Source organism: Palaemon carinicauda, chromosome 1 (assembly GCF_036898095.1).
Source record: "Palaemon carinicauda isolate YSFRI2023 chromosome 1, ASM3689809v2, whole genome shotgun sequence".
NCBI lineage: Eukaryota > Metazoa > Arthropoda > Malacostraca > Decapoda > Palaemonidae > Palaemon > Palaemon carinicauda.
The window spans coordinates 81,772,021-81,799,438 of NC_090725.1; the positions used below are offsets into that span (position 1 = coordinate 81,772,021).

The following is a 27,418-nucleotide window of genomic DNA, read 5'->3' on the forward strand; positions in this document are numbered from 1 at the left end:
CCCCTGGGATGGTGTGAGAGCAAAGTCCAAGGCAAGTTCCTCCTTCGGGAGGACATCTCTCTCATCTGCGAAAGAGTTAATCGTGATCATTGAGATGATCCATCGACAGCTCTCACTGGCCGAGGTCTCTACGCTGAGAAACTCCTCCTTCGAGAGAGTTCTCTCTTCTAACCGGAAAACGCCGAGTGGGTGGCGGAGAGGTGGAGGAAGTCCAACTAGGACTCTCTCCTCCAAAAGGCCTTGACATCATGGCCATACCAACCTCTACCACGGAAACAGCCTTCCAAACTGCAGACGAATAGGGCCAGGGGCCCAAAAGAGCAGGGCGTTTAAGTGTCTAAGAAGTCCTTTCGAGGCAACCGTAAAGGTTCTAAGTCTCTCTGTGGAGGTAAAGGGACCAGGGGATCTGGCAGAGACCGAAATCCCGCTAGGACGGGCAATCCTCCCACACGACCACCTCCGGGGGGATGCCTGCAAATCCAGTTAGCTAAGGTGGTGGCAGCTCGGAGCTGAACCCTGAGTGGTCGAGGTGATTCCTTCAGGATATTGCCTCCCGTTCATTTGATCTCTCCCTCCATTGACTCTGGATCCACTCCCAATGAGCTCCTACGCAAAGGGATCCGCAAGAGACCAGACACTTTGGGCTGAAGTCCAGACCATGTTGGAGAAGGGTGCTCTCCAGGAGATCCTCGATGGGTCTCCAAGCTTCTTCAGTCAATTCTATCTTGTGAAAAAGGAGTCTGGAGGCTGGAGACCTCTCGACCTTGAACAGGTTTGTCAGTCTAACCTCGTTCAAGAGGGAGGCAGCCGACACGGTCAGACAAGCAATAAGACCGCAGGACTTCATGTGTACACTGGATCTCAAGGACGCACACTTCCAGATCTCAGTCCATCCGTCTTTTAGGAAGTATCTAAGAATCTTGTTCAACCGGAAACGATACCACTTCAAGATATTGTGTTATGGTCTTTCCATGGCACCCTAGGTCCTTTACGAGAGTGTTCGCCCTAGTGTCCTCTTGGGCTCACAGAATCAGCATCCATCTTCTCAGATATCTGGACGACTGGCTGATTCTAGCAGACTTGGTGGCAACCCTTCTTCAACACCGAGATAGACTCCTAAGGCTTTGCCAAGATCTGGGAATCATGGTAAACCTCAAGAAATCACAACTGCTACCCTCACAAAGACTAGTATACCTGGGCATGATACTAGACACCAAACGGCGCAAAGCATTTCCATTAGACGAAAGAATTCATAGGCTGAGGAAGGTAGCTGTGCCCTTCCTCATATGAGAAGTGTTACCAGCCCAAGAGCTGGCTCTGTCTCTTAGGCCACCTATCCTGTCAGTGGCACCTCAAATCCCAGTGGAATCAGGCCATCGATTCCCAGGACACCCTAGCTCGTCTAGTATCAGAGGTACAGACGGACCTGAGGTGGTGGTGGTTGGCAGACGATAACCTCCGTAAAGGGGTCGTTGTTCTTGTCCATCTCCTGGAACTGATGCTCTTTTCAGATGCATCAAAAGAAGGCGGGGTGGGGGGCTCGCATTCCGCACCACACCATCTCCGGCCTGTGTTCCAAATAAAAATGTACCAGCATATAAATCTCTTGGAGATGACGGCAGCCTTTCTTTCACCAGTTCCTGGCAGTGCACTCCGTGGTCTTGATGAGCAACAACACCACGTTAGTAGCCAACTTAAACAAGCAAGACGGTACCTTCTCGCAGTCCCTCTGCTATCTAACAGTAGAGACACTCAGATGGACAGGAGACAATTGGTGTCCCTACCTTCTCACTTCATTCCAGGCAAAAGAAATGTGCTTGCAGACAATCTGAGCAGAGTGACTCAGATAGTGGGCTCTGAGTCGTCTTTGAATCATCTAGTAGCCAACAAAGTCCTGACTTTGTGGAGTTCCCCGACGGCCCTGAGCTTCAGGCTCCCGCTCTACTGCTTCCCAGTCCCGAACATCCAGGCTTTATGGCAAGATGCATTCCAACAACGGTGGGACAAAATAGACGTGTGTGCATTTCCCCCTTTCTGTCTGATGAGGAAAAAGTCCTCAACCAAGTTAGAATAAACAAGAACTATCAATGACTCTAATAGCTCCGCTATGGCATCACACAGAGTGATTCTCGGAGCTTCCGATGGAACTTCCTCCACGACATGATCTACTCGAACAGCTACATACCATCATCTTCCACAAAGTCATAGCTTCGCTTCGGCTTCACGCCTGGAGACTATCCAGCATCTACTTTCTTAGAGACACCTCCGCGTCTTCAGCGTCGGTCGACCAGGCTAAGTGATTTATTTTCTGTGGCTGGTGTCATGGAAGGAGTATCTCTCCCCTTAATGCCTCTATTCCAACAATAGCAGAGTTCCTTTTACTGTACACCGTTAGGAAGAAATGCTCCTCTCGGTTTTGGCAGTCAAAGGCTACCACTCAGCCTTGAGTCTCGCATTTAAACTGAAGGGAGTAGATATTTCCTCCTCGTTGGAACTTTCCTTATACGGAGTTATGAGATTACTTGTCCCCAGTCAGAAGTTAGACCTCCTCCTTGGAACCTGGTTCGGGTCCTTGCGTCTCTGAAGGGTCCCCCCTACAAACCATTACGCCAGGCAACAGTTCGCCACCTTACCCTGAAGACGGTGAGTTGCATGGTCTCTCATATGACATCTCCCATTCAAGAGGATGGGGAGAGGTAATACTCAGCTTCGTCCCTGAGTTTATTGCTAAGACTCAAAATCCTGGGGTATTGGATACTAGATTCGGTCCCTTTAGGATTGAGAGTCTTCGTGTTGTAACCGAAGATCCAGACCAACTGGTACTTTGCCCAGTAAGGAGTCTGAGGTGTTACCTTAAAAGAATAGCAGCAGCTCGCCCCTGTGTGTCGCAACTCTTTGTCAGCACGGGGAAGGTCAAGAGGAGAGTCACGAAGAATACACTTTTGTCTTGGAATCACAAGGTCATTGACCATCCACTTAATCTTGACCCTCCTCCACAACGACAACCCAGATCTCATGACGACAAGGGCATTGCAACATCCGTGGCGTTCAAAATGAACTAATCAGTGGCGCATGTACTGCAAGCGGGCGTGTGAAAGCGTCATACGACCTTCATCGCTCACTACCTGCAAGGCATAACCCACAGGAGCATGGAAACGTTTTCCATTGATCCTGTGGTGGCTGCACAAGTGGTCTAAACACCTCAAGCTCCTTGATGGTCAATTAGCAAAGAGTTGAGGGCTGAAGTTACCTGGGTTAGTCTGGGGGGAATGAATAGAATGACTGGCTTCTCTCTTTCCTTCACCTTCTCCCCTTCTGGGAAATCAGCACCATAGTACTCAGCACAGTTGACCTTACCTCTCTGCAGTTAAGATTCATTTCCCTTGTGTAACATAAGTATAGAAATGATACTTGTTGTGTCCCCAACACTTCTAGCGAGAGGCTGATTGGGTTAAGTCTTAGTACTCTCGGATTCCTATAACTCAAGATCCTATTACTAGACCAGCCACATTGCTAGTGTCACAAACACACAGCTTTCGCAGGCCGCTAAGTACTCTGTATAACAATTTTAGCGAGGTGCAGGGTTCCTACCGCCCACGATCTATATCGTAGAGGAGAGAACCCCTGGTCAAATGCCAAGAGCCAGTTGGCACAGGACTTCCCCCCTCCTAAGAGGTAAGTCATCCCCTATATATAGCAAAAGGTTAGTATGGTGACGAAGCAAATGACCAATTTTTAAGTAATTGTATTTTTCCTAACGATACAAACCTGGAGCTATTTATATAAATTGGCCCGCCAGCCCTATCCCCCTAAATTCCTGCCTAAAAGCAAAGGGTGCTCAGCCCAGGTGTGTGATAGGGGTAACTGGCTATCCCACACCCCTTCCACTACCTATTGGTTGGGGTAGTTATCCCTTGCTAAAATCTTTATGGCTCATCATTTTCAGCTTCTCTTGAAGTATATCCCCTATACAGTAGATGGCTCCAGTTTGTATCATTAGGAAAAATACGTATTACTTCCAAATTTCTCATGTTTCTGGATAACTGTAGATGTGAAAAATTTTTTTTTGTTCCCTGACATTATTCAAAATACTAGTTAATGTCAGTCTTTGGCCATGCAAAGACGATAACAACTTGATCCTAAGGAAGTAGGCTTTCCATTGACATCACTGGTGGTCCATCAGAAGAAGAGTTCTGTTGCTGCCGAGTGTGAAGGGAATTGTAGCCCCTCTCTTCTTTCCTTCAGCATCCTCCAATCCCAGAAAGGTGATAAGGAAGTATCTCTTGGGTGCTGTTCTGGTCTCTTTCCCTGTGAGTGTCATCATCGGCCTGCACAACTTCAAGTCTTTGTTGTTACTTTAAGATAAAGATCAAGTAGAGGACGTCATCGAAAAAGTTGAGGAAGACCAATGGATAGGAGTCGAGTACGTATGACTCATACCGTTTCTCTCCTCGTGGGAGAGACACTGTAGTACAGTACCGAGGATGTTCCGCTTGGGGAAGGGATCCTAGTACATTTTCACATCATTTGCAAGGTGGGGTGAGATAATACATTCTAGGAATGTTCCCATTCCCCAGTAGATGTATCAGTACAAATCCGTGCTTGTTTTATACAAGAATGAGCATGCACACTGACAATAGAAATGAAGGGCTCTCTCTCTCTCTCTCTCTCTCTCTTTCTCTCTCTCTCTCTCTCTCTCTCTCTCTCTCTCTCTCTCTCTCTCTCTCTCTCTCTCTCTCTCTCTCTCTCTCTCTCCTTTGGGAGGGTGAGAAGCAGTGCATTCCAAGAACCTTTCCCTCATTGGGAACTAGTATTGTGACATGTTGCAACCTGTACCTGTGCGCCTTCCCGTTCCATGACTGATTCCTGCCGAAAACTATCCCTCCTGAAAGATATATCGGCACTTGTTGCTCCTTTTGCTGCTGAGAATGCTCACAGGCACTGCCCTTTTCCCACTATCTTGGATGATTTGATTGACTGATCTCACTCTCTCTCTCTCTCTCAGTCTTTAGTAGAGAGAGAAGTGTTGCGTGCTAAAGAATCATCATTACGTGCTGCTCCTGCTCCTGTATTTGGTCTTGTACTGAAGAAATGTCAGCATGCATAACTCGGTCTTGTACCAAATGCAGTGTCCTCACCGTACCTATAGACGCTGCTACCTCTGGTGGAGAGGAAGTCGTTGAAGTCCAAGAAGACTGGTCATACCAAGAATGTATCCTACTACGCGGTGAAATCTGGAACGTCTCCTTCCCCAAGAATACCATACGTGTCAGTACCTGGTGTAGGGGTTCATACCATGACTGTGATTGTCATGGGTTGCTACCAGTACAAGACTGAGCATGTATACCCTCCTGTAGGATGACAGGCACTACCCTCGTCCCGTTCCTCCTTCAAAGAGTTCTAGAGACAACAATCGAGCAGAAAGAGTGGGATTGAGCGTACAATCAACAAGTAGCATGAGCATGATGACATTAGCAGACCATCTCATCCCAGCTAACTGAGCAACAGATCTCTCTTTATAAGACTGCTTACGGTCTCCATGATCCAGGTTCCCATGCTCCCGATCAGCACATACCAGGTTTCCACATGATTGATCTCCACGAGATCGATCTCTCTTGGTGTGACGTCACAATGTGGTCGGACTTTTACGCACTTTGGCATCTCTTGCTTTTGGTCACCATGCAATCTGATACCTAGCGATTGGACACCTCTTGCCCATTCTCCATTTACTTTTGGGTCACTGAACTTCTAGCATCTGCCTTGTTTCAGCTGTTCCAGTCTACAATACCATGACACCTGTCAGGGGAAGGATTAAACCCATTGATTGGTGTTTCCATGCCCTCAAATGTCTAACCAGCCTTTATAGTACTATCATCAGTTCTTCCACGTGGATTTTTGTTAGGATCAGGTCATTTTTTTTTTTACCCAAGGAACTCCTTACGCTCCAGCTGAATAAGTACTCTCTTAACAATGGAAGTTCTGTGTACCAGAGGAGGTAAACTTCAACTGTCCGTCAATTCCTTTATTGTAGCAGTAGCCGCAGGGACTTGATGGAAGACTCGAGCATGTGGCACATCATTCTCGAGCCAGAAATGTGGTGGCATGGAAGCTGCTTCTGCGACTAGTCTAGACAGCTTCCTGTTTTGGCCACTAGTTAGATGTATTCATATATTGTACATTGTCTCGATCGAAAATTCCAAAATGCTGAGGTATCCAGATTGTCTTCTCAGGCTGAAGGCAGGGAGCATCCTGACAGCCAGCTTACCAGTGGGCCCTTGCATCCTGAAGCAATATTAAAGGCTTAAACACCACTCATGAATGGCAGAGGTAAGGGACATTGACAAAGCCTTAGAGACTGACCATATATGTATCCATATGATCAGCCACATATGTATCCGTATGATCAGCAGTGCCCAAGCACCCTCTCCACCCAAGCTAGAACAACCCCCCCCCCCATTCTTAGCTCCCAAAGATGGGGAAGTTGCAGACACTACAAGAAGCTATCGAGTTTGAGTAGGCCTCGATCTCCTGTCTGGCGATTGCCAGGGCAAGGATGTTTCCAATAGGCCACCGCAACCTTAAGCAGCGTGAGTAGCATGTCTATAGCTGTTTTATCCCTTGTGTCTCTGGCCTCACAACAATAACAACAACTTGAACCTAAGGAAGTTGGTTTTCCTTCGACATCACTGGTGCTCCATTAGAGGAAGAGTTCTGCTTTTGCCGAGTATGAAAGGAAGGGTAGTTCTCTCTCCTCTTTTCTTCAGTATCTTCTAATCCCAAAAAGGTGCTAAGGAAGTATCACTCAAAGTCTTCCAGATGGTTTTCCTGGCCTTTGATCAACTTCTTCCCCATCCTTGACTGTTCAAGATGATGATAGGAGGTACCGTGTTGTCTGCCATCTGGAAAGAACGATTTTTTCTCTTTAGCCAACCTGAATGATACACACATCTAGATAACCCATCCTTTGAAACAGCAGGAAATACCTCTTCTATGTCTTCGGTGCTTTAGTTACCAGTTCAAAGCCTGGAGCTTCAAACTGTCTTGCTTACCTTTTCTGGTGTCTATTTGTGTGATACTCTCCTTTTGGGATTTTTCGACAGTCAATTTTTCTTGTCTTCCTCCAGGAAGCAATTATCTTGGATCGAGATAATCATCTTTCCTTTTGCCATGATCTAAGAATCATGTTGAATTGGTAAACTGAATTTCATGAGCTAGCAGAAGATAGACGACTGGATTAAGCTCAGATTGAATGTTCAACTGAGAACTTTTGGCTAAATTATGACAACATTGTCTGAGACTTCTCTCTCATCACTGGAAAACTCATTCTAAGTGGGCTTCTATACCAGTGATCACTCCAGTGTTGTTGGAAGGGTCACTGGCCAGAGATTTCCTTACCTTCTGGTTTTAATGGAACAGGAAACATGGGATGATGGGGCTTGATGGGTGATTGATGAGATCTTCCTCAAGGAAGTGGCACCCACATTCCCCTTCCAGGGATACCAAGGAATGGTGGGGAACCAAAGCACTTCGGAGACCTGCATTTCAACCTACTGGAAGTTCAAGCAGCCTTATTAGCATTGCAAACTTCCCAACAGGGTTTTATTAGACACCTGGTAGCAATGAAGAAGGATAACTCCACCATCGTGACTTGCGTCAACAAGCATATTAGACAGTTTCAGGCGAATTGGGAATTCCTTCTTCCATAACATCGGGTTCTTTCCGTTGTAAAAGAGAGATGTTGTATGCATCGTCATACCTAACCCATTTATCGAGAGTGCTGATACTCTTTACAAGTTGTATCATCAACTACAGTACAGGTATATCAAAATAAGAACTTTGTCTTTAGAAGTTCTGAAGGTTCTGAATAAAGTTATGCATTTATTCCTCCAATTCTTTTAACTGGAATTGGAGCCTTTGAATTTTTTAAGTATCTTTAATCAAAAGCTTCCTTGTCCCTTCAGGTCCTTTTCACCGGATCAGTGTCAACACCTTAGTATGTCTACTGCCTATGATACTAGTCTGGCTTTGATAAAGTAATGGGTTTTTGATGAAAAAAAAATTGTTTTCTATATACAATATCTTTTTATTACAATTATTTTTCAATATTTAACTTAGCCGGTGATTATAATAGCTGCAACTCTGTTGCTCGACAGAAAACTCTAAGGTAAAATTCGCCAGCGATCGCTACACAGGTTGCGGGTGTGCCCAACAGCGCCATCTGTCGTCCAGATACCCAGTACTCAATGTAAACAAAGAACTCAATTTTCTCTCTGTCGTGCTACCGACAAGACGTGCTTATTCGCTGTTGCTAAACTGGATTTGTTTTCACAACTACAGTGAACCCTCGTTTATTGCGGTAGATAGGTTCCAGTCGCGGCCGCGATAGGTGAAAATCCGCGAAGTAGTGACACCATATTTACCTATTTATTCAACATGTATATTCAGACTTTTAAAACCTTCCCTTGTACGTAGTACTGTTAACAAACTACCCTTTAATGTACAGAACACTTAATGCATGTACTACAGTACCCTAAACTAAAACAGGCACAAATATTAAAGGTGATTTTATATCATGCATTTCCTAAACATGCTAAAAAGCACGATAAAAAATGGCAACCAATGTTTTGTTTACATTTATCTCTGATCATAATGTAGAAACAAACTGGAGGTAGAGCTTTGCTTATTACCCAGACATATTTCCCATACTTTTCCCTTAGAACTACATCACATCTTCCTACTTTAGATATATATATATATATATATATATATATATATATATATATATATATATATATATATATATATATGTATGTATATATATATATATATATATATATATATATATATATATATATATATATATATATATATATATATGTATGTATATATATATGTGTGTGTGTGTATATATATATATATATATATATATATATATATATATATTTATATGTATACACATATACATACCTACATATATACATAAATACATGCATACATATATATATATATATATTACTGTATATATATGGGTTATGGAAAAAATCCGCGAAGTGGTGAATCCGCGATGGTCGAACCGCGAAGTAGCGAGGGTTCACTGTAATTGGTGAAGTACACTATTCTAGTTTTGAGCTTTCGCTGTGCAGGCTTTCTCTTCGCAAATCCTTGAACTCTTTTTGATTACGGATTCTTTGTTGATGACTTTTTGATAGTTTTTGAATTCCCCTTTGACCAATTCAAAATGGCTGACCCTTCACAAGTCCCAAAATTTAGGAAGTGCAATGCTAGGGACTGTTCAAGGCGTCTTCCGAAGGCCTCTATCGACCCTCACACTGTTTGTTCCAATTGTCGGGATAAAACCTGTCAATTGGAAGATCGATGTGAGGAGTGCGTTGGGCTTTCGGAATTCGATTTTATCGAATTCCAAAAGTATACACGTAGGCTAGAGAGAGATAGAGTTAGGAGAAGTTCCTCTCGTTCTATTGACATTTCCTCTCCTCATGCCCCACAACCTATTCCTTCCCCTGTAGTGGTTGCTCCTAATCCCCCTTCTGGCACTCAGGAACCTTCGATGGCTGATATGATGCGTGCCATCCAAGCTCTGGGTGAGAGAGTTGAGTCCCTGGCTAGTGACCGTAATCAGCTCATGGCGGATGTGAAGGAGCTGAAGTGTAAAAGTGCAGTGGGAAGTGTTAAAGTGAGTGATAGTGTTGTGGATAGTGTTGCGCTTGAGGGTTCGTCTGTTCGTGCCTGTCGTCCTCCTAGTCCGGGACCTCTTGCAAGCTCCCAATCCAGGGGAGAAGCAATGTCGTACGACAAATGGGTTCGAGAGGCTTTAATCAGCGAACAGACGTTCCCTCCGTGGTATCGGGCGTATCTACCCAAGATCGCCCCTGCCTAACAAAGACGAGAGAGCCCATTTATACCTCGTCTTCGGAAGGTGTTTCTCGCAAGAAACCATGGACCAAGGTCTCACGACCGTTAAAGCGCAAGTCGGTCCCTTCCGCGCAAGTCCAACGGCCCAGCTGTAGCCACTGGGTCAGTTCGGACTCGCTGCAGTCATCCGATGACTGCTCACCTCCTAAGAGAGGCAAAGCGGTACCGCTTCAGACAGTTACACCGTCTGTCGCCGCACCTGCTCCTGTAGACCCTAAGTGGTCTTTACTGCAAGACATGCAGTCTCAACTTACGTCGCTTATGCAGGACTTTCGTGCGGAGAAGGTTGCTGCCGCACCAGCTAGTGCAGCTCCTTGCCTACAACCACCCACACGCTCGGTTGTGCGTCCTGGGGACGCTGAGGTAACCTTCTCACGCACTCCATTTGAGAGAGTTCCGCCACCCATGCGTTCCAGTGTGATCTGCCAGCCGCATGTTGACGTTCAGCGACGCACGGAGGTATCCGTTGACGTTCGTGAGGTTCAACAACCGTCAGAGTTGTTTTGTTTTGACGCGGTGCGTCAACCTCCGCAACCCAGTGTGGTTGCCACTGCTCACCCACATCAGTCTAGACAGTCTGGAGTAGACGCTGTGCGTCCCCGCGCTGCTATGGTTGTTGCCAGCTCACAGACTGGGCAACAGTTCCATGACGTTGCGTCCGGCTCAGTCACGCATGCACCCGTGCGACCGGACTCAGCTAACCAGCCGTTACCCACTCCGTTGCCGCTTCCTCCTCAATACTCGGATGAGGGACTTTCTGATGATGATGGTGCTGCACACGTAGATGAACCGCATTCAGAACTGGACGAGCCTAAGTCTACGCAACCCTCTTTGGACTTTAGGAAAGTTTTGGCCCTGTTCAAAGAGATGTTTCCGGACCAGTTTGTGTCTGTGGCTCCGCGCTCTCCTCCGTCAGAGTTTGTGTTAGGCATGCCGTCAACCACTCCTGCCTTTACTAGACTCGTCCTCGCGCGCTCGTCCAAGAGAGCTTTACGAGTGATAGGAGAATGGATGCAGTCCAAAATGAGTTTAGGGAAGACAGCCTTTACGTTTCCCCCTGCTAGACTCTCTTCTAGATCGAGCGTCTGGTATGCCACGGGAGAAGTTCTCGGCTTGGGAGTTCCTGCCTCTGCCCAGGGCGACTTCTCAAGTCTTGTAGACTCTCCCCGCCGCCTAGCCATGAGACGCTCAAAGATATGTTGGTCATCTTCGGACCTGGACCACCTTTTGAAAGGTATATTTAGAGCCTTCGAGGTTTTTAACTTTTTAGACTGGTGTCTAGGAGCTCTAAGCAGAAAGATCTCTCCGACAGAGAAGGAGACTTCCTTGCTCATCATGTCCTGCATGGACAAGGCCGTACGTGATGGGTCTAATGAGCTTGCTGCATCTTTTGTGTCCGGAGTCCTTAAGAAGCGTGAGAACCTATGTTCATTCCTTTCAGCTGGAGTTACACCATGCCAGAGATCCGAACTTCTGTTTGCTCCTCTTTCCAAGTGCCTTTTTCCAGAGGACCTGATTAAGGAGATTGCTGCTTCTTTGATACAGAAGGATACTCACGATCTTGTTGCGTCCTCTGCTCGCAAAGCCACCCCTTTGCCTACCTTGTCAGCTAGACCAAGGATGGACACTCCAGCGTCCCGTTTTATTCCGCCCTTTCGTGGCAGAGCCTCCAGCAGAGGAGGTGCTCGTGCCGAAGGGAGACGTGGAAAGAAGAAAGGAACCAAGTCCTTTAAGGGCAGAGTCTGACTGCCAGCTTCTTCAGACAGCAGTGGGAGCCAGACTCAAGAACTTCTGGCAGACCTGGGAAAAGAGAGGCGCAGATGCACAATCTGTGAAGTTGCTCAGAGAGGGGTACAAGATCCCGTTTGTACGAAGACCCCCTCTAGCAACGTCTCCCTTCGATCTCTCTCCCAGGTACAGAGAGGAAGACAAGAGACGAGCATTGAAACAGGAAGTGTCTCTCTTACTAGAGAAGGGAGCGGTAGTCAAAGTCCTGGACCATCAAACCCCGGGATTCTACAACCGTCTCTTCTTGGTGTCAAAGAAGACAGGAGGGTGGAGGCCGGTGCTAGACGTCAGTGCGCTGAATGTCTTTGTCACAAAGCAGACGTTCTCCATGGAGACCACAAAGTCGGTTCTAGCAGCGGTCAGAAGGGAAGACTGGATGGTCTCGTTAGACCTAAGGGACGCCTACTTCCACGTCCCCATCCACCCGGACTCCCAACCTTTTCTGAGATTCGTTTTCGAAAAGGTTGTCTACCAGTTTCAAGCCCTGTGCTTTGGCCTAAGCACAGCTCCTCTTGTGTTTACGAGGCTGATGAGGAACGTAGCCAAATTCCTTCATTTAGCGGACATCCAAGCCTCCCTCTATTTGGACGACTGGCTTCTCAGAGCTTCTTCCAGTCGTCGCTGTCTGAAGGATCTAAAGTGGACTCTAGATCTGACCAAGGAATTGGGTCTCCTTGTCAATATGGAAAAGTCACAAGTGGTCCCATCCCAAACTATTGTATATTTAGGGATGGAGATTCACAGTCTAGCTTTTCGGGCTTTTCCGTCGGCCCCCAGAACAAGCCAAGCCCAGTTATGCATCCAGAACATGCTGAAGAAGGAACGATGTTCAGTCAGGAAGTGGATGAGTCTGATAGGGACGCTATCATCCCTGGAACAGTTCGTGTCATTAGGAAGACTACACCTCCGTCCTCTTCAATATCACCTAGCATTTCACTGGAAAAAGGACAAGACGCTAGAAGCGGTCTCGATCCCCATTTCCGAGAAGATGAAGTCTTGCCTGACATGGTGGAAGGACAGTATCAGCCTCAGAGAGGGTCTGCCCCTGGCTGTTCAGACTCCCAACCACGTTCTCTTCTCGGACGCATCGGACGTAGGCTGGGGCGCGACATTAGACGGTCGGGAATGCTCGGGAATATGGAACTCGAGTCAAAGGACAATGCATATCAACTGCAAGGAGCTACTGGCAGTACATCTGGCCTTGAAAAGCTTCAAGTCTCTCCTTCAAGGCAAAGTGGTGGAGGTGAACTCGGACAACACCACGGCTTTGGCGTACATCTCCAAGCAAGGAGGGACCCACTCACTGACGTTGTACGAGATCGCAAGGGACCTCCTCACCTGGTCAAAAGGTCTAAACATTTCGCTAGTAACGAGGTTCATCCAAGGCAACTTGAATGTCATGGCAGATTGTCTCAGTCGGAAGGGACAAATCATTCCAACAGAATGGACCCTCCACAAGGATGTATGCAAGAGACTTTGGGCCACCTGGGGCCAGCCAACCATAGATCTCTTCGCAACCTCGATGACCAAGAGGCTCCCAATATATTGCTCACCAATCCCGGACCCAGCAGCAGTTCATATAGATGCCTTTCTCCTAGATTGGTCACATCTAGACCTATATGCATTCCCTCCGTTCAAGATTGTCAACAAGGTACTGCAGAAGTTCGCCTCTCACGAAGGGACAAGGTTGACGCTAGTTGCTCCCCTCTGGCCCGCGAGAGAATGGTTCACCGAGGTACTTCGATGGCTAGTAGACGTTCCCAGAACTCTTCCTCTAAGGGTGGACCTTCTACGTCAGCCACACGTAAAGAAGGTACACCAAGGCCTCCACGCTCTTCGTCTGACTGCCTTCAGACTATCGAAAGACTCGAGAGCTAGAGGCTTTTCGAAGGAGGCAGCCAGAGCGATTGCTAGAGCAAGGAGAACATCCACCCTTAGAGTCTACCAATCGAAGTGGAAAGTCTTCCGAAACTGGTGCAAGTCAGTATCTGTATCCTCGACCAGTACCTCTGTAACTCAAATAGCTGACTTCCTCTTATACCTGAGGAAAGAACGATCTCTTTCAGCTCCCACTATCAAGGGTTACAGAAGCATGTTGGCATCAGTCTTCCGTCACAGAGGCTTAGATCTTTCCAACAATAAAGATCTACAGGACCTCCTTAAGTCTTTTGAAACCACGAAGGAGCGTCGTTTGGTTACACCTGGTTGGAATTTAGACGTGGTACTAAGATTCCTCATGTCAGACAGGTTCGAGCCACTACAATCAGCCTCCCTAAAAGATCTCACCTTAAAGACTCTTTTCCTGGTATGCTTAGCCACAGCTAAAAGAGTCAGTGAGATTCATGCCTTCAGCAAGAACATCGGATTTTCATCTGAAACGGCTACATGTTCTCTACAACTTGGTTTTCTAGCCAAAAACGAGCTGCCTTCTCGACCTTGGCCGAAATCGTTCGATATTCCAAGCTTATCGAATATGGTTGGAAATGAACTAGAAAGAGTCTTATGCCCTGTGAGAGCTCTTAAGTTCTATTTAAAACGAACTAAACCTTTACGAGGCCTGTCTGAAGCTTTATGGTGTTCAGTTAAGAAACCATCTTTGCCTATGTCAAAGAATGCTTTATCCTATTTTATCAGACTGTTAATACGAGAAGCTCATTCCCATCTGAGTGAGGAAGACCAAGCTTTGCTGAAGGTAAGGACACACGAAGTTAGAGCTGTCGCAACTTCCGTGGCCTTTAAACAAAATAGATCTCTGCGAAGTATAATGGACGCAACCTATTGGAGAAGCAAGTCAGTGTTCGCGTCTTTTTATCTTAATGATGTCCAGTCTCTTTACGAGGACTGCTACACTCTGGGACCATTCGTAGCAGCGAGTGCAGTAGTGGGTGAGGGCTCAACCACTACAATTCCCTAATTCCATAACCTTTTTAATCTTTCTCTTGAAATGTTTTTATTGTTGTTTTTGGGTTGTCCGGAAGGGTCCGGAAGGCTAAGAAGCCTTTCGCATCCTGGTTGATTTGGCGGGTGGTCAAAGTCATTTCTTGAGAAGTGCCTAGATTAGGGGTTTTGATGAGGTCCTGTTGTATGGGTTGCAACCCTTGACACTTCAGATCCTAGGGGTCGATCAGCATCCTAAGAGGATCGCGAGGCTCCGTAAGGAAGACGTACTTAAAAAGGCAGAGTAATTGTTCAAGTCGACTTCCTTACCAGGTACCTATTTATTTTGTTTTTGTTATTTTGATAACTTCTAAAATGAAATAAAAATTCTTAGCTCATAATAATGTAAACATATGTTGCTGGTCTCTACCCACCCCCCTGGGTGTGAATCAGCTATTATAATCACCGGCTAAGTTAAATATTGAAAAATGTTATTTTGATAATAAAATAAATTTTTGAATATACTTACCCGGTGATTATAAATTAAAGGACCCTCCCTTCCTCCCCAATAGAGACGCAGTGGACCGAGGAGAAAATTGAGTTCTTTGTTTACATTGAGTACTGGGTATCTGGACAACAGATGGCGCTGTTGGGCACACCCGCAACCTGTGTAGCGATCGCTGGCGAATTTTACCTTAGAGTTTTCTGTCGAGCAACAGAGTTGCAGCTATTATAATCACCGGGTAAGTATATTCAAAAATTTATTTCATTATCAAAATAACATTATTCAAAATACCCTCCTCCTAACCCTATAGCATTTTCCCAGCTGGATCAGTAGAAAGAGTGACTGGTTAATTACTGAAGACTTAAGGAAATGTGAATGCACTCACCTGTTTGGGCTACATGGGATATTTTCTCTTTCACAAGGAAATAATGTGTATAAGACTTGCAAATGACATAGAAAAATGAATTTTTTTGAAAATATTACTTTTGTCATGTTTATTATCAATAGAATGATTAATGCTAGGATAAAGTTAAATCCACTTGAAAGTTTACTAGGTAAAGATAGTAGCTAATATACAGCATTTAGTATGTCATAAAATAACTATGGAAGTGAAACTTACACCTGATAATTGAGATACCACTTTGATTGTAAGGTAGATGAAGAGTGTACTGGAAATAATACTAATTTAGTGTTTTATGGATGAAAAGACTTATTTTTTATATTTAGCTTTCTCTGAGTGAGAAATTCTTGTGCTACTAGAGCAAAGTTATACTAGTAATGTACCCCAATTATAGATTTAGTACTGTACTGTATGTGTGATTTACAATACAATACAGTATTGTAGCAAATTTATATGCCCTAGGTCTCATTGTGTATTTTTTCTGTAGTGTATCATATAAATCCAAACTGTAGGCTACAGAATTTGTGGAATTCATTATATTTTTCTACATGCAATATAGAATGTACTGAAACTTTGGTTTTGTTGTGGAATAATAAGATTAAATTAGCTTTGATAATTTTGTTTAAAAGAAATAAAGAAGCCAATTTTTATGTTAAATATTTCTTTATTTTTTAGTGCAGAACCACTGAAAAAGAAGAAGAAAATGGATCCGCAAGTTATACGTCAGAGAGAAGAAAAAAGGAAGAGGAAAATTGAAAAAGCAATTAGAAAACTTGAAAAGAATGCAAGTCAGCTGAAACCAATAGATGAAATAGATGTCCCCTTATCACTTTTACAGGAAAAAGAGTGAGTAAGATATTATTATGGTATGTATAGTAGTTGCTAATTTTACTTCCTGAAAATAATTTATGTACACATATCACCCATTCTCCTAATCCATATTGGTCTCCACTCCAATTGAAGTGCTCATGTAAGTATTTTACTGTTATGGTGCATAAAACCTTGTTAAATGAGGTACCTAGTGGGTTAATTCCCACAATGATTTACTCAATACTATCATTCATATGATGAGCTTCTTGATGAAAATGATGCTACAAAGCTTTCATTTACATGTATTAAAAACCAGGTAATTTAAATATGATTCAAACTACCCGAAAAGGTTTGAATTACAGTACTGCCAAATTGATCTAACTATTGATGACTAGGTAAGCCTCAACCCTCTATATAAACTTTAGAATAGATGATGTTGGATTAACTAGAGAAACCAGTTCTATGACCTTGTTACTATTGAAGATCTGCCAGAACTCTGTATCATGAGAACTTTCGATTGTCAGGGAGCCTTGCAGGTGTCTAACTCGTGTTCAACTTAAAAGAAACTCATGCATAGATGATTCCAGCCTATTTGAGCTTTCATCCATAGAGAAAACCAGTGCCTTTGTGTAGTCTTATAATCTTCTCCATGTAAAGAACTCTTTTGGAAGGAACTACTGTACATGAAATAGTCATTCAGAGAGGGTGTCAAGGTCTTGGCAATATTATTATTATTATTATTATTATTATTATTATTATTATTATTATTATTATTATTATTATTATAAGCTAGGTTATAACCCTAGTTGGAAAAGCTAGATGCTATAAGCCCAAGGGCTCCAACAGGGAAAAATAACCCAGTGAGGAAAGGAAACAAGGAAATAAATAAACTACCGGTACAAGAAAAGAATGAAAAATGAAAATAATTTCAAAAACAGTAACAACATTAAACTAGATCTTTCACGTATAAACTATAAAAACTTCATAAAACAAGAGGAAGAGAAACAAGACAGAACAGCTTGCCCAAGTGTACCCCCAAACAAGAGAGCTCTAATCCAAGACAGTGGAAGGTCATGGTACAGAGGCTGTGGCGCTACCCAAGACCAGAGAACAAGGGTTTGATTTTGGATTGTCCATCTCCTAGAAGAGCTGCTTACCATAGCTAAAGAGTCTCTTCTACCCTTACCAAGAGGAAAGTAGCCACTGAACAATTACAATACAGAAGTTGACTCCTGGAGCAAAGAAGAACTGTTTGGTAATCTTGGTGTTGTCAGGTGTATAAGGACATAAGAGAATATGGAAAGAATAGGCCAGACTTTTCCGTGTATGTGTAGGCAAAAACAAAATGAGCCGTAACCAGTGAGAGGGATCTAATGTAGTACTGTCTGGCCAGTCAAAGGACCCAATAACTGTTTAACGGTAGTATCTCAACGGGTAGAAGTTGTAGAAGTTTATGAAAAAGGAGATAATGTCTTATGCTGAGGATGCTCAAAACTTGTCCTTTCTCTTCCAACAAACCAAAGATCTTTATTTCAAGTAATCATATTGCTTTGTCGCAGAAGCTGAATCAATATTGACGTTACCCAGAAAAACTAAAATTTTCACATTTTCTTGCACACCAACGTGACATCTGATAGTAAAAGACAACCTAATTCAATCTTTACTGTTACATTATACTCAACAGAGGATTTTTTTTACCCTAAGGAGTTTGCTAAAAGGATTTTGGAAACTAAATTTTCTATTTTACAAGTGTTTACCTAAAGTAATATTTTCCCCCAGTCAGGTTTCTCAAGATAAGTAGCCAAGAACTCTAGTATAAATTGTTCCGTAACTGGAATACAAACCACGCTATTTAATAGGGGTATTACTTTCGGCGCAGCTGAAATGACGAGCCATTAAAATTTAACGAGGGTTTACTACCCACACCGGTAGTTAGCGGGGGTAGGGGAGGGTAACTTGCTACCCCCCCCCCCCCCCACACACACACACACACCTGTGCTTGCGCTCACTTTACTTTTGGCTCGGAGCGAGAACGGTTGTTTCCTCTCTCTCTCCTCGCCTATTTTGGACTGCCATTAATTTTTGTCTTTTTACTTACTTTTTCTTATACTTGTAAATATATATACTGTATAAACATTCTTAATGTTTATGTATATATATGTGTATAGAAATGTAGTAAGTTTTCTTTTCAGTGTTTGTGCTGTGTGTGTGATATACGACACAGGCACAGGCCAGCACAGTTCCACTTCGTGGGGAACGGCCTCTCCCTCTCTGGTCCATCGGTCTTCCCGTCGGCATATATCCATTAAATCGGCCGCCGCAGGGGAATCGTCATCACCTGGACCCTCTTCATTCAACTATTGTCTTCGCCTTTTCCTCTTTTCCTACGGGAAACTTGGATTCTGAGCGAAGGGAATGTGGCCTTTTAAAGATTAACTACGGTCTCTCTCTTCTCGAGGTCGTTCACCTTTACTACAACAACGTACTATTACGGAAGCTCCTTTCCCGTGTGCGGGTTAGGTTGCTATTCCGTTTGTTTGTCTCAATTATTTTTAGTGAAATCTAATTGTATTTTAACTTTTCAGCTTTCTCCGTGGGGAACACTTCCCTTCGGGGGGGGGGTCAGTGGTTCTCACTATTAATGAATATTCTTAGCTGATTTGAATAATTATAATTATGTTTTTATTACAGTTACTCCGCTCCCCCCCTTCTCCCGTGGATGTCATCTGGGGAAGGAAGGGCGCATACTCAATTCTTATTTTATGCTATTCCCTCGGGGTTCCTCTTCGGAGTTCCTCCCTAGGGAATTTCTGTTAAATAATTATTTAATTTTATTTTCCCAATTAACTATGCAATTTTTCTTCGTTCGACTAAAGAGTGCCAACGAAGCAGAGCTGTCCTGTTCATGCCTGGGGAATCTGCTGTCACTGCCGTCCCTCAGAGGACGTCGTCATGGGCGTCATCCCTTCTCTTAGAAGTACTCCCGTGACAACATGCCAGCACTTCAGATCATCTTAGAACGCGAAAGGAGGTTCGCCTCCAGGGGTTGGACAACTTCCCTTCCGAGGGAGGTTTCCTCCCCAGGTGTGAGGTTGTTTTCTCCCTTCAGAGGGAAAACTTCCCATACCTTAATAAATTCATCGCCTCCGACTACTGTTGCTGCCCTTCGGCTAAACTTCTCTCCCCCCTTGCTGAGTTTTTCTTCCTTCAGGGGTGGAGCACAGTCTTGGCAAGTCTCTTCTACGAAGTGTTCACCTCTCTCGTTCGCGAGAGAGGCCACTCATAGAGACTCCTCTTCGGAGGATCGCTACTGCTAAGGTCAGCTTGCTGATCCACCGGCCCTAAGGGGCGTCATCACGAGTGTTCAGGTCTCTTCTACGAAGTGTCACCTCTCTCGTTCGCGAGAGAGGCCACTCATAGAGACTCCTCTTCGGAGGATCGCTACTGCTAAGGTCAGCTTGCTGATCCAACGGCTCTAAGGGGCGTCATCACGAGTGTCTTCAAGTCTCTTCTACGAAGTAGTCACCTCTCTCGTTCGCGGGAGAGGCCTCTCATAGAGACAACTCCTCGGAGGATCAAGCAGACCTTCCAGTGATCTACCAATCTACCAGCGCAACCTTGTGCTGCAACGTAGTCCTTTGGACATTGGTCCTGGACTCTAACACGGACCTTTTACGGTCCCATCGGTGGATGCTGGCCCTTCCAAAGGGCACATCCCAGTTCCTGATCGTCCTGCCAGCTGACCTACCGATCTACCAGAGCAACCTTCGCTGCAACGAAGGACTTCGGTCCTGGACTCTAAAGCAGACCTGCTTACGGTCCTCATCGGGGGATGCCCGCCCTTTTATAAAGGGCACATCCCAGTTCCTGATCGTCCTGCCAGCTGACCCTCCAACCTACTAGCGCTACCTTCGCGCGCGCGCTCGCCGATCTTCTTACGCGCGCAAGCACCGACGATCTTCCGGGCGCGGGTACCGATGGTTTCCCGCGCGCGCGCTCACCGATCTTCTTACACGCAGGCGCCGACGATTTTCTTACGCACGCAAGCGCCGACGATTTTCTTACGCACGCAAGCGCCGACGATCTTCCGCGCGCAAGCGCCGACGATCTTCCGCGCGCGGGTACCGATGGTTTCCCGCGCGCGTGTCGATAATTTTCCACGCGTGCCAGCGCCAACAAGCACGCAAGTGCCAATGCTATTGCGCGCGCTTCATAGTCTGGCACGCGCGCACGGCCGACTTTCTCCCCTGCTCGAGCACCTGGGGTCTCCCGCACGCGCACCAACAGTATTGCGCGTGTGCGTGCCGACTTTCTTCTGTGCGCTGGCCAGGGCTGGGGAGTCGGGACTCTGAACATTTGACTCTGACTCCTATAATTTTTTAGAACCGACTCCGACTCCGACTCCAATTTAAAAAAAGTAAGAATAATTAAATATTTTTATATAATTTTCTTACTTTATGTTGCCTATTAGTCAAAATAGCATTTTATCATTACTAGCCTACTAGCCTAGTAAGTAATTGTTTTAATGAAAACATTTCACGTAATTTCTTGGATTCAGCTTATCCAAGGTTACACGAAACTGTAATCAAAACACCCGTCATTTCGAGATGTTTACATATAAATAATGACTTAATTCTAAGATTATTCATATACGTGCTGCATAAAACTATGAATCAGTAACAACTCCTACCTTTTAAATGGCTAATGGTGATTAAATGAAGAGTTAATCATGAAATAAACTTTAATATCCAGAGACTCGTGCGTGGAGAGAACAGCTGATCACATGTATAATATTATTGTTTTGGTTTGGCTTATGGATGAGAGATGGCAGGAGCTATATGTGTTTCCCAGTGACTGCCTTTATTCAGGAGGGTGTTAAAGAAAACAGCGGGTAATATGAAACGTTTTTTGAGCGACTTTGAAAAAAGTGACTTAGGATACCAAAAGAGAATATTTCTCCAGCGCAAAAATTTCATTTTTGAGGAGTCGAAGTCAGAGTCGGTGGAATTTTACCGACTCCGACTCCTCTAGTCCATAAATTGGCCTCGACTCCGACTCCGACTCCCCAGCCCTGGCGCTGGCGCCGATGGTATCCTGCACGTGCGCCAATAGTCTACCGTGCAAACGCACCGAGGGCCTTACTCGTGGGCGCGCTCTGACGGCCTTCACGTGTGCGTGCTCCAATAATCTTGAGTGCAAGCACACAGCCTTCCGTGCGCTCCGACGGTCTTCAACGTGCGGGTGCCGATGGTCTTCCGCACGCACGCGCCAACAATCTCCACGTAGTACTCTCATGCACGCGCCAATGCTCCCACTCTTGCGCAACTAGCCACACGCTTCGGTGCATTCTAGGGAGAATGCATAAACTACACAGTGCCTTACGGCGCGCCAGCAATCTTCCTCACTTTCCTGCGCCCTCCTGCGCAATTACGGTCCGCGGATTCATACGCCAGCTCATGCCAAAGAGTCAAGGCTCGCAGATCCAATGCACCAGCTCTTGTCTAAGAACCAGCGCTTGCCTGCTCTCCAGGCAGATATTAAGCACCTGCACCATCCTGTGTGCCATCGCTCCAGACTCACCTACACACTCGCGCAATTGTCAGTAAAAAAAGAGTAAAACTTTTTTGGACAGATCACCATTGCCCCATTCCTCCACGCAAGCACATAAACATTGCCACTGGGAAAAAAGGAATAAGGCTCCGCAAAGGATTCAAGATCCCGAAGATTCCATCCTACAAGGGAATCGAATCGGGGAATCCTTGGTCCCTGTCTCTTCTGAAGTTTCTTTTTTCCTTGACAGAACCAGCGGCAGCAAACAGGAAAGCATCAACAGACTGATCTCTAGATCACTGTTTGCTGATGGCTAGTTCACAGTTTACTGATCGCTAGGTCGCCGATCACCAGATCGCCAATTGCTAGCTCAATCCTGATCTGTGACCTCTAGTCCCTCCAATGACTAACGATCTCCAATTGCTAGCATTTCCAATCATTGATTGCTAGTCAATAACCAGTCATCAGCTTACTGATCACTAGATCACCGATGGGCAGCTCATCCTTCTTTGATCATTGAACTCAGCTCGCTGATCTCTGACCAGCCCATCTTCAGCTTGCTCATCTCTGACCAAACAAGGGGGGTCATAATCAGCTGGCTGTTCTCGAATTCACCATCGGTGCACAGACCACCGATTCATGGTCATCTGTTATTCGCCAGCAGTTCGTGACTCAAACTTACTAGTCAACCGCTTCCTGTGGTTCCTAGATCAGAAGTTATACAACATACTTATCGCCAAAGTGATCGGTAAACGTTCGACAACCCTCATCAATGGCTTGCCAACAGGGAACTACTTGCGAGCACTCTCCAACTGCACAGTATCCACGATACCCAACGGTTAACCATTGATTAAAATTCGCCAGATTAATTCTATTCTAAGGAATAGCATCAATCCCATCAGGGCGCGTGGTAAGGCTAAGCGTGGCTTTCCTTCTAAAGAAATTCTCTCTCAGAGAAGAATCCTTACACTGGATATCGCTCCTGTTCCTTTACGACACGAGTGAAGACTCCAGCGTCAACAATCTTCCATACAAAAGGATCACCAAGGAGCTGTCCCTTTGGGTCGATGCCCACTCCATGTTGGAGTTCGGTCGAGGGTTAAGACCTCAGGTTTTCATTTGCACACTGGACCTTAAGGACACTTACTCCCAGGTCCAAACCATCCATCTAGGAAGGTTGGGAGATTCAGTCTAGACAAGCAAGAAACACCAGTTCAAGGCACTGTGTTTCGGTCTTTCCATTACACCCATCCTGGTCTCACAGGATCGGCTTCCGTCTCCGCTCTCTTGGGACGACTGACTGACCTTAGCAGACTCAGTGGCAACCTTGCATTAACACTGGAATTTCTGAAGTCTTTTTACCAAGATCCAGTGATCAGGGTAAACCTACGGAATCTTCCCTACTTCCCTCCCAGGAGACTGGTGTATCTGGGAATGATTCTAAACACCAATCTCCACAAAAACCTTCTCGAGACGAAAACGACTTCCATTCCAGGAGACAGGTCGGAAAAAGAAGAAAGGAGGGACCATAGTTCTGCACTACACGACCTCAGCCCTCTGGACAGAGCCTGAAGGTACCTTCACTTAGATCTCTCAAGAGATGAAGGCCAACTTTCCGGTCCTTCAACAGCCTCATCGGTTCCTAACAGACCACTCAGTGCTGTGATGTACGACACACCGCTCACCACATAGAGGCTCACATCGACAAGCAAATAGGATCTGGCTTGTAGAATCTTCCCATCTAATAGTATAAACACTAAGATGGGCCAAAGCCCGTTCGGTACCACTTTCAGCCCGCTTCATTCCAGAATGGAAGAACAGGCTCGCTGACAATCTATGCACAGCATCTCAGATAGGTATACCGAATGGACTTTGGATCGCCATGTAGCCGACAAAGTCCCGACTTTACAAGGTCCTCCAACTAGGGGGTCTGTTCACAATGCCCCTGAACCTCAGGCTACCGTTGCTCACCAGCCCTAAACCCTAAGGCTCTCTGGCAACAACGGTGGGTACAACAATGACGTTTTCGTCTCGTCCCTGTTTTATCTAGAGAAGGGCACTCAACAAGGCTAGAACATCGGTCAACCTCTCAAGGACTCTCCTAGCTCCGCTATGGCATTATGCAGAAAGGTCTCCAAACCTTTTGCAGCTCCTGATAGAGCCTCCAAGAGAACCCTCTCTGCATATCAGACAACCCACTTCGACACCTACCACAAGCTATAGCTTTGCTATGAGTGTAAGCCTGAAGACTACCCAATACCTCTTTGCGAAGAGGTTGTCTAGATACCTGAGGAGTTCCTCAGCATCAGTCTACTAGGCAGTTTCACGTCTTGTGGGGTGGGCGTCATGGTAAAGTGTCTCTTCTCTCGATACCTCGATTCCAGCAATAGCGGAATCCTCAAATATATGCAAGAGGAAAAGATCCCCTATTCAGTTTCGATAGGTAAAGATGATCACTCAACCTTTATCCTTCACCTTCATACTGAAAGAAAGGGACACCCTTTCATCGATAGACTTTTCCTAACTCATACGGACTTACTATTTGCCTTTCCCCAGTCGGAATTGAGACCTTCCTCTCAGAACATAGTTCAATCTCCGATCCCTAAAGGGACCTCCTTGTGTTCCACTTCACCAGGCAACAAATTTCCTCCTGATTTAAGAACACAATGTTCCTACACACTCGGACAGCAACCATACGAGTTAAGGAACTTCATGGTCTCTCTTTCGACATCACCCATTATTGAGAAGGGCGAAAGACAAGGGTCAGTTTCGTCCCTGAGTATGTCACCAGACACAGTCTCCAGAGGTGACGGATCCTACACAAGTCTCAACTAGGTAACGGTCGATCCAGATCATCCGTTACTGTACCTCAGGGTGAGGTATGAGACTTTACCTAAAGAAAACGGCAACAGCCTGCCTGGGTCCCTCCTCTTGTCAACACCGAGAGAGACTATAGGAGGATCGCCGAAACATCATCTCGACATGACGACTCACAGTGTCAGGGGCATAACTATGCCCCTGGTCCATCTTAGCAGATTACTCTGTGACGCAGGTTTTACAAGAAAGGATGTGAATGCTTTAGGTGACTTTCACAACCTTTCTCCTGCAAGATGTAACCCACAGGAACTCGATACGATCTCTTATCGGTCCAGTGGTGGCTGCAAAACAGCTGGTTGTATACCTCAAGCTCCTTATTGGACAAGTAGCAGAAGGTTGAGGGCACTGTTACCCGGTTTTAGTCTGCGTGAATGTAAAGGTTTGACTGGCCCTTATTCTTTTCTTCATCACCCCCTCCCTTGGGGAAAGCAGCATCCTGGGTTCTCTGCATAGCTGACCTCAAACCACTGCAGGTAAACCATGCTCCCTTATGTTCCTAGTATTAATATTAATACTGTTACGTCCCCATACCCTGACGAGGTGGTATTGGGGAAGTCCTAGTATACAAGTTTCCATCTAAAGAACTTCAGAACAACTTTCTAGGACGAGTCACACTTCTTCATACCTTCACACACAGCTTGCATAGGCCGCAGACCTTGCGTAGCAAGGTTTAGCGAGGTGCAGGGGCTCCTTATTTCTTGAGTGCTAACACACTCAGATAAGGAGCCCCCGGGCAAAGCCAAAAAGCCAGACTGGCTGGGACGTCCACCCTTCCTAATTGGTGAGTCACCCCTATTGAATAGCGTGGTTTGTATTCCAGTAATGGAACAAATGACAAATTTGTAAATAATTTGTATTTTTCCTAGCTATACAAACCTTAGCTATTAAACCAAACTTGCCCGCCAGCCCTATCCCCCTTGAAGTCCTACCTCCAAGCAAAATGAGCTCAAGCACAGGTGTGTGAGAGGTGGGGCTAGCAAACTACCCTCCCCTACCCCCGCTAACTAGCGGTGTGGGTAGTAAACCCTCGTTAAAAATTAATGGCTCGTCATTTCAGCTACGCCGAAAGTAATACCCCTATTAAATAGTTAAGTTTTGTATAGTTAGGAAAAATACAAATTATCTACAAATTTGTCATATTTTGAAGTCACAATGTTTATTGTTTTTTAAAGTTCTGTTTTTTATATAACATTAAATGTTTATTAACTTTAAAAAAGTTAGAATTGCTGTATTCATACTCTTCTTTTTTTTTTCTTATAACTTATGGTTCCTCTTGTTTTATATTTGGAATACATCTTTATTTGTAGGCAATGCTATTATATTGGTCTACAGTATATCATTATAGTATCTTATTCTTACCTTCAACTAGTTATAACACCTATATAGCACTTCATGATGTTTTATCTTGTAATGAAAGTATTGGTCAGTGTCAGATGTCTGCACATTGGATAGGTAACATCATATACTGTACTTTATTTATGTGGTTGCTATTGTTATAGGTACTACTGTATATCTTGCAAAATTTGTCGATCTTAGGTTTAATATTAGTATTTTGATTTTTTTTCTTATATAGGATCCGCAGTAGGAAAACTTCTCCTATAAGTGAAGAGGAGGAAAGTTATAGGTTCAATCTTTTGAAGCAATGGGGCCATTATAAGCAACAACAGTGTGTATCGGAGGCATTTATGATTGATTCCATACAAGAATCAATGAATAGAGCATTGGAGGTAAGTGACTATTCTATGCATATGTAATTAAAGTAATGGAAGAAGTGGTATAATTTTTCATACAAAATGTTGTCATGAAAAATTAAAATTTTTAAACTAAAATTAATTATGCTATAATAGTTACTCTTATATTCACATGCTGTTCATTCAAAGAAGGAAATACTTGATTATTATAGAATATTAATTTATTAAAAATTTCTCTCTGGTGTATCTACTGGTAAGACCCTTTGTTTGAGTGAGTGAAAAAAACAATCAAGTAAATAGTTCTCTCTAACTTACTGGTATTTGAAAAACATACAGATTGAAAGTCACACTAATTCTTAAAGTCCAGAATTTTTTTGTTAACCACTGTTACAAGTTAAGAAATTCACTTATCTTGGAGGAGAGTCCTTTCTCTCACGATATTGCCATCACGCTTTTATTGTCGTCTGATTCTTTATCATTTATTCATTACTGAAGTGTATGAATGATGTTATCAGCTTTAGGCTTACTGTGCATTTGTTATGCAGTCACCTGTGTTTTTAGTTGTTTATGTGGGTTCTATATTCTTCCTTTCTCATAATTTTTCTCTGTATTGCTTCTACATTTATGTACATTATAGTACTCTTAAAAGCTTTTGGTTTGAATTTTACTGTACAGTACTCAAGGTCTGCACTGCACATTGCTAAATTATATTAGATCAAGATATATTATGCTTCTATGTTTTGTTTTATTTAGTATGTTCTTGTTTGCTTACCATATTTATTTCTGTGAATTTCCCAATATTCATATTGCTTCTTACCCAAAAACCCTGTTTAATTGACACTTACTTGTAAAATTTGTATAATTTAAAAAAATTTCCATTTTATTTTGTTTCAATAAATACATACCCTTAACAATTGCATGGCACCTTGTAGAGGTAATTGGAAAGATGCCAAGGTTGCTATGTCAGGTAGTCTTGTTTTCAGTTAT

The 27,418-nt window shown here is 44.5% G+C and overlaps 1 protein-coding gene across 1 annotated transcript in view; it reads left to right on the top strand.

The window, feature by feature from the left end:
• The window catches only part of mRpL40 (mitochondrial ribosomal protein L40), a 71,695-nt gene that overhangs the window by 21,632 nt on the left and 22,645 nt on the right, over window positions 1-27,418 (top strand). Inside the window, exons 3-4 of the mRNA XM_068382345.1 lie at window positions 16,179-16,349; window positions 26,314-26,467. Coding sequence (XP_068238446.1) covers window positions 16,179-16,349; window positions 26,314-26,467 — 325 coding nt within the window. The remainder of the gene's footprint in view (window positions 1-16,178; window positions 16,350-26,313; window positions 26,468-27,418) is intronic.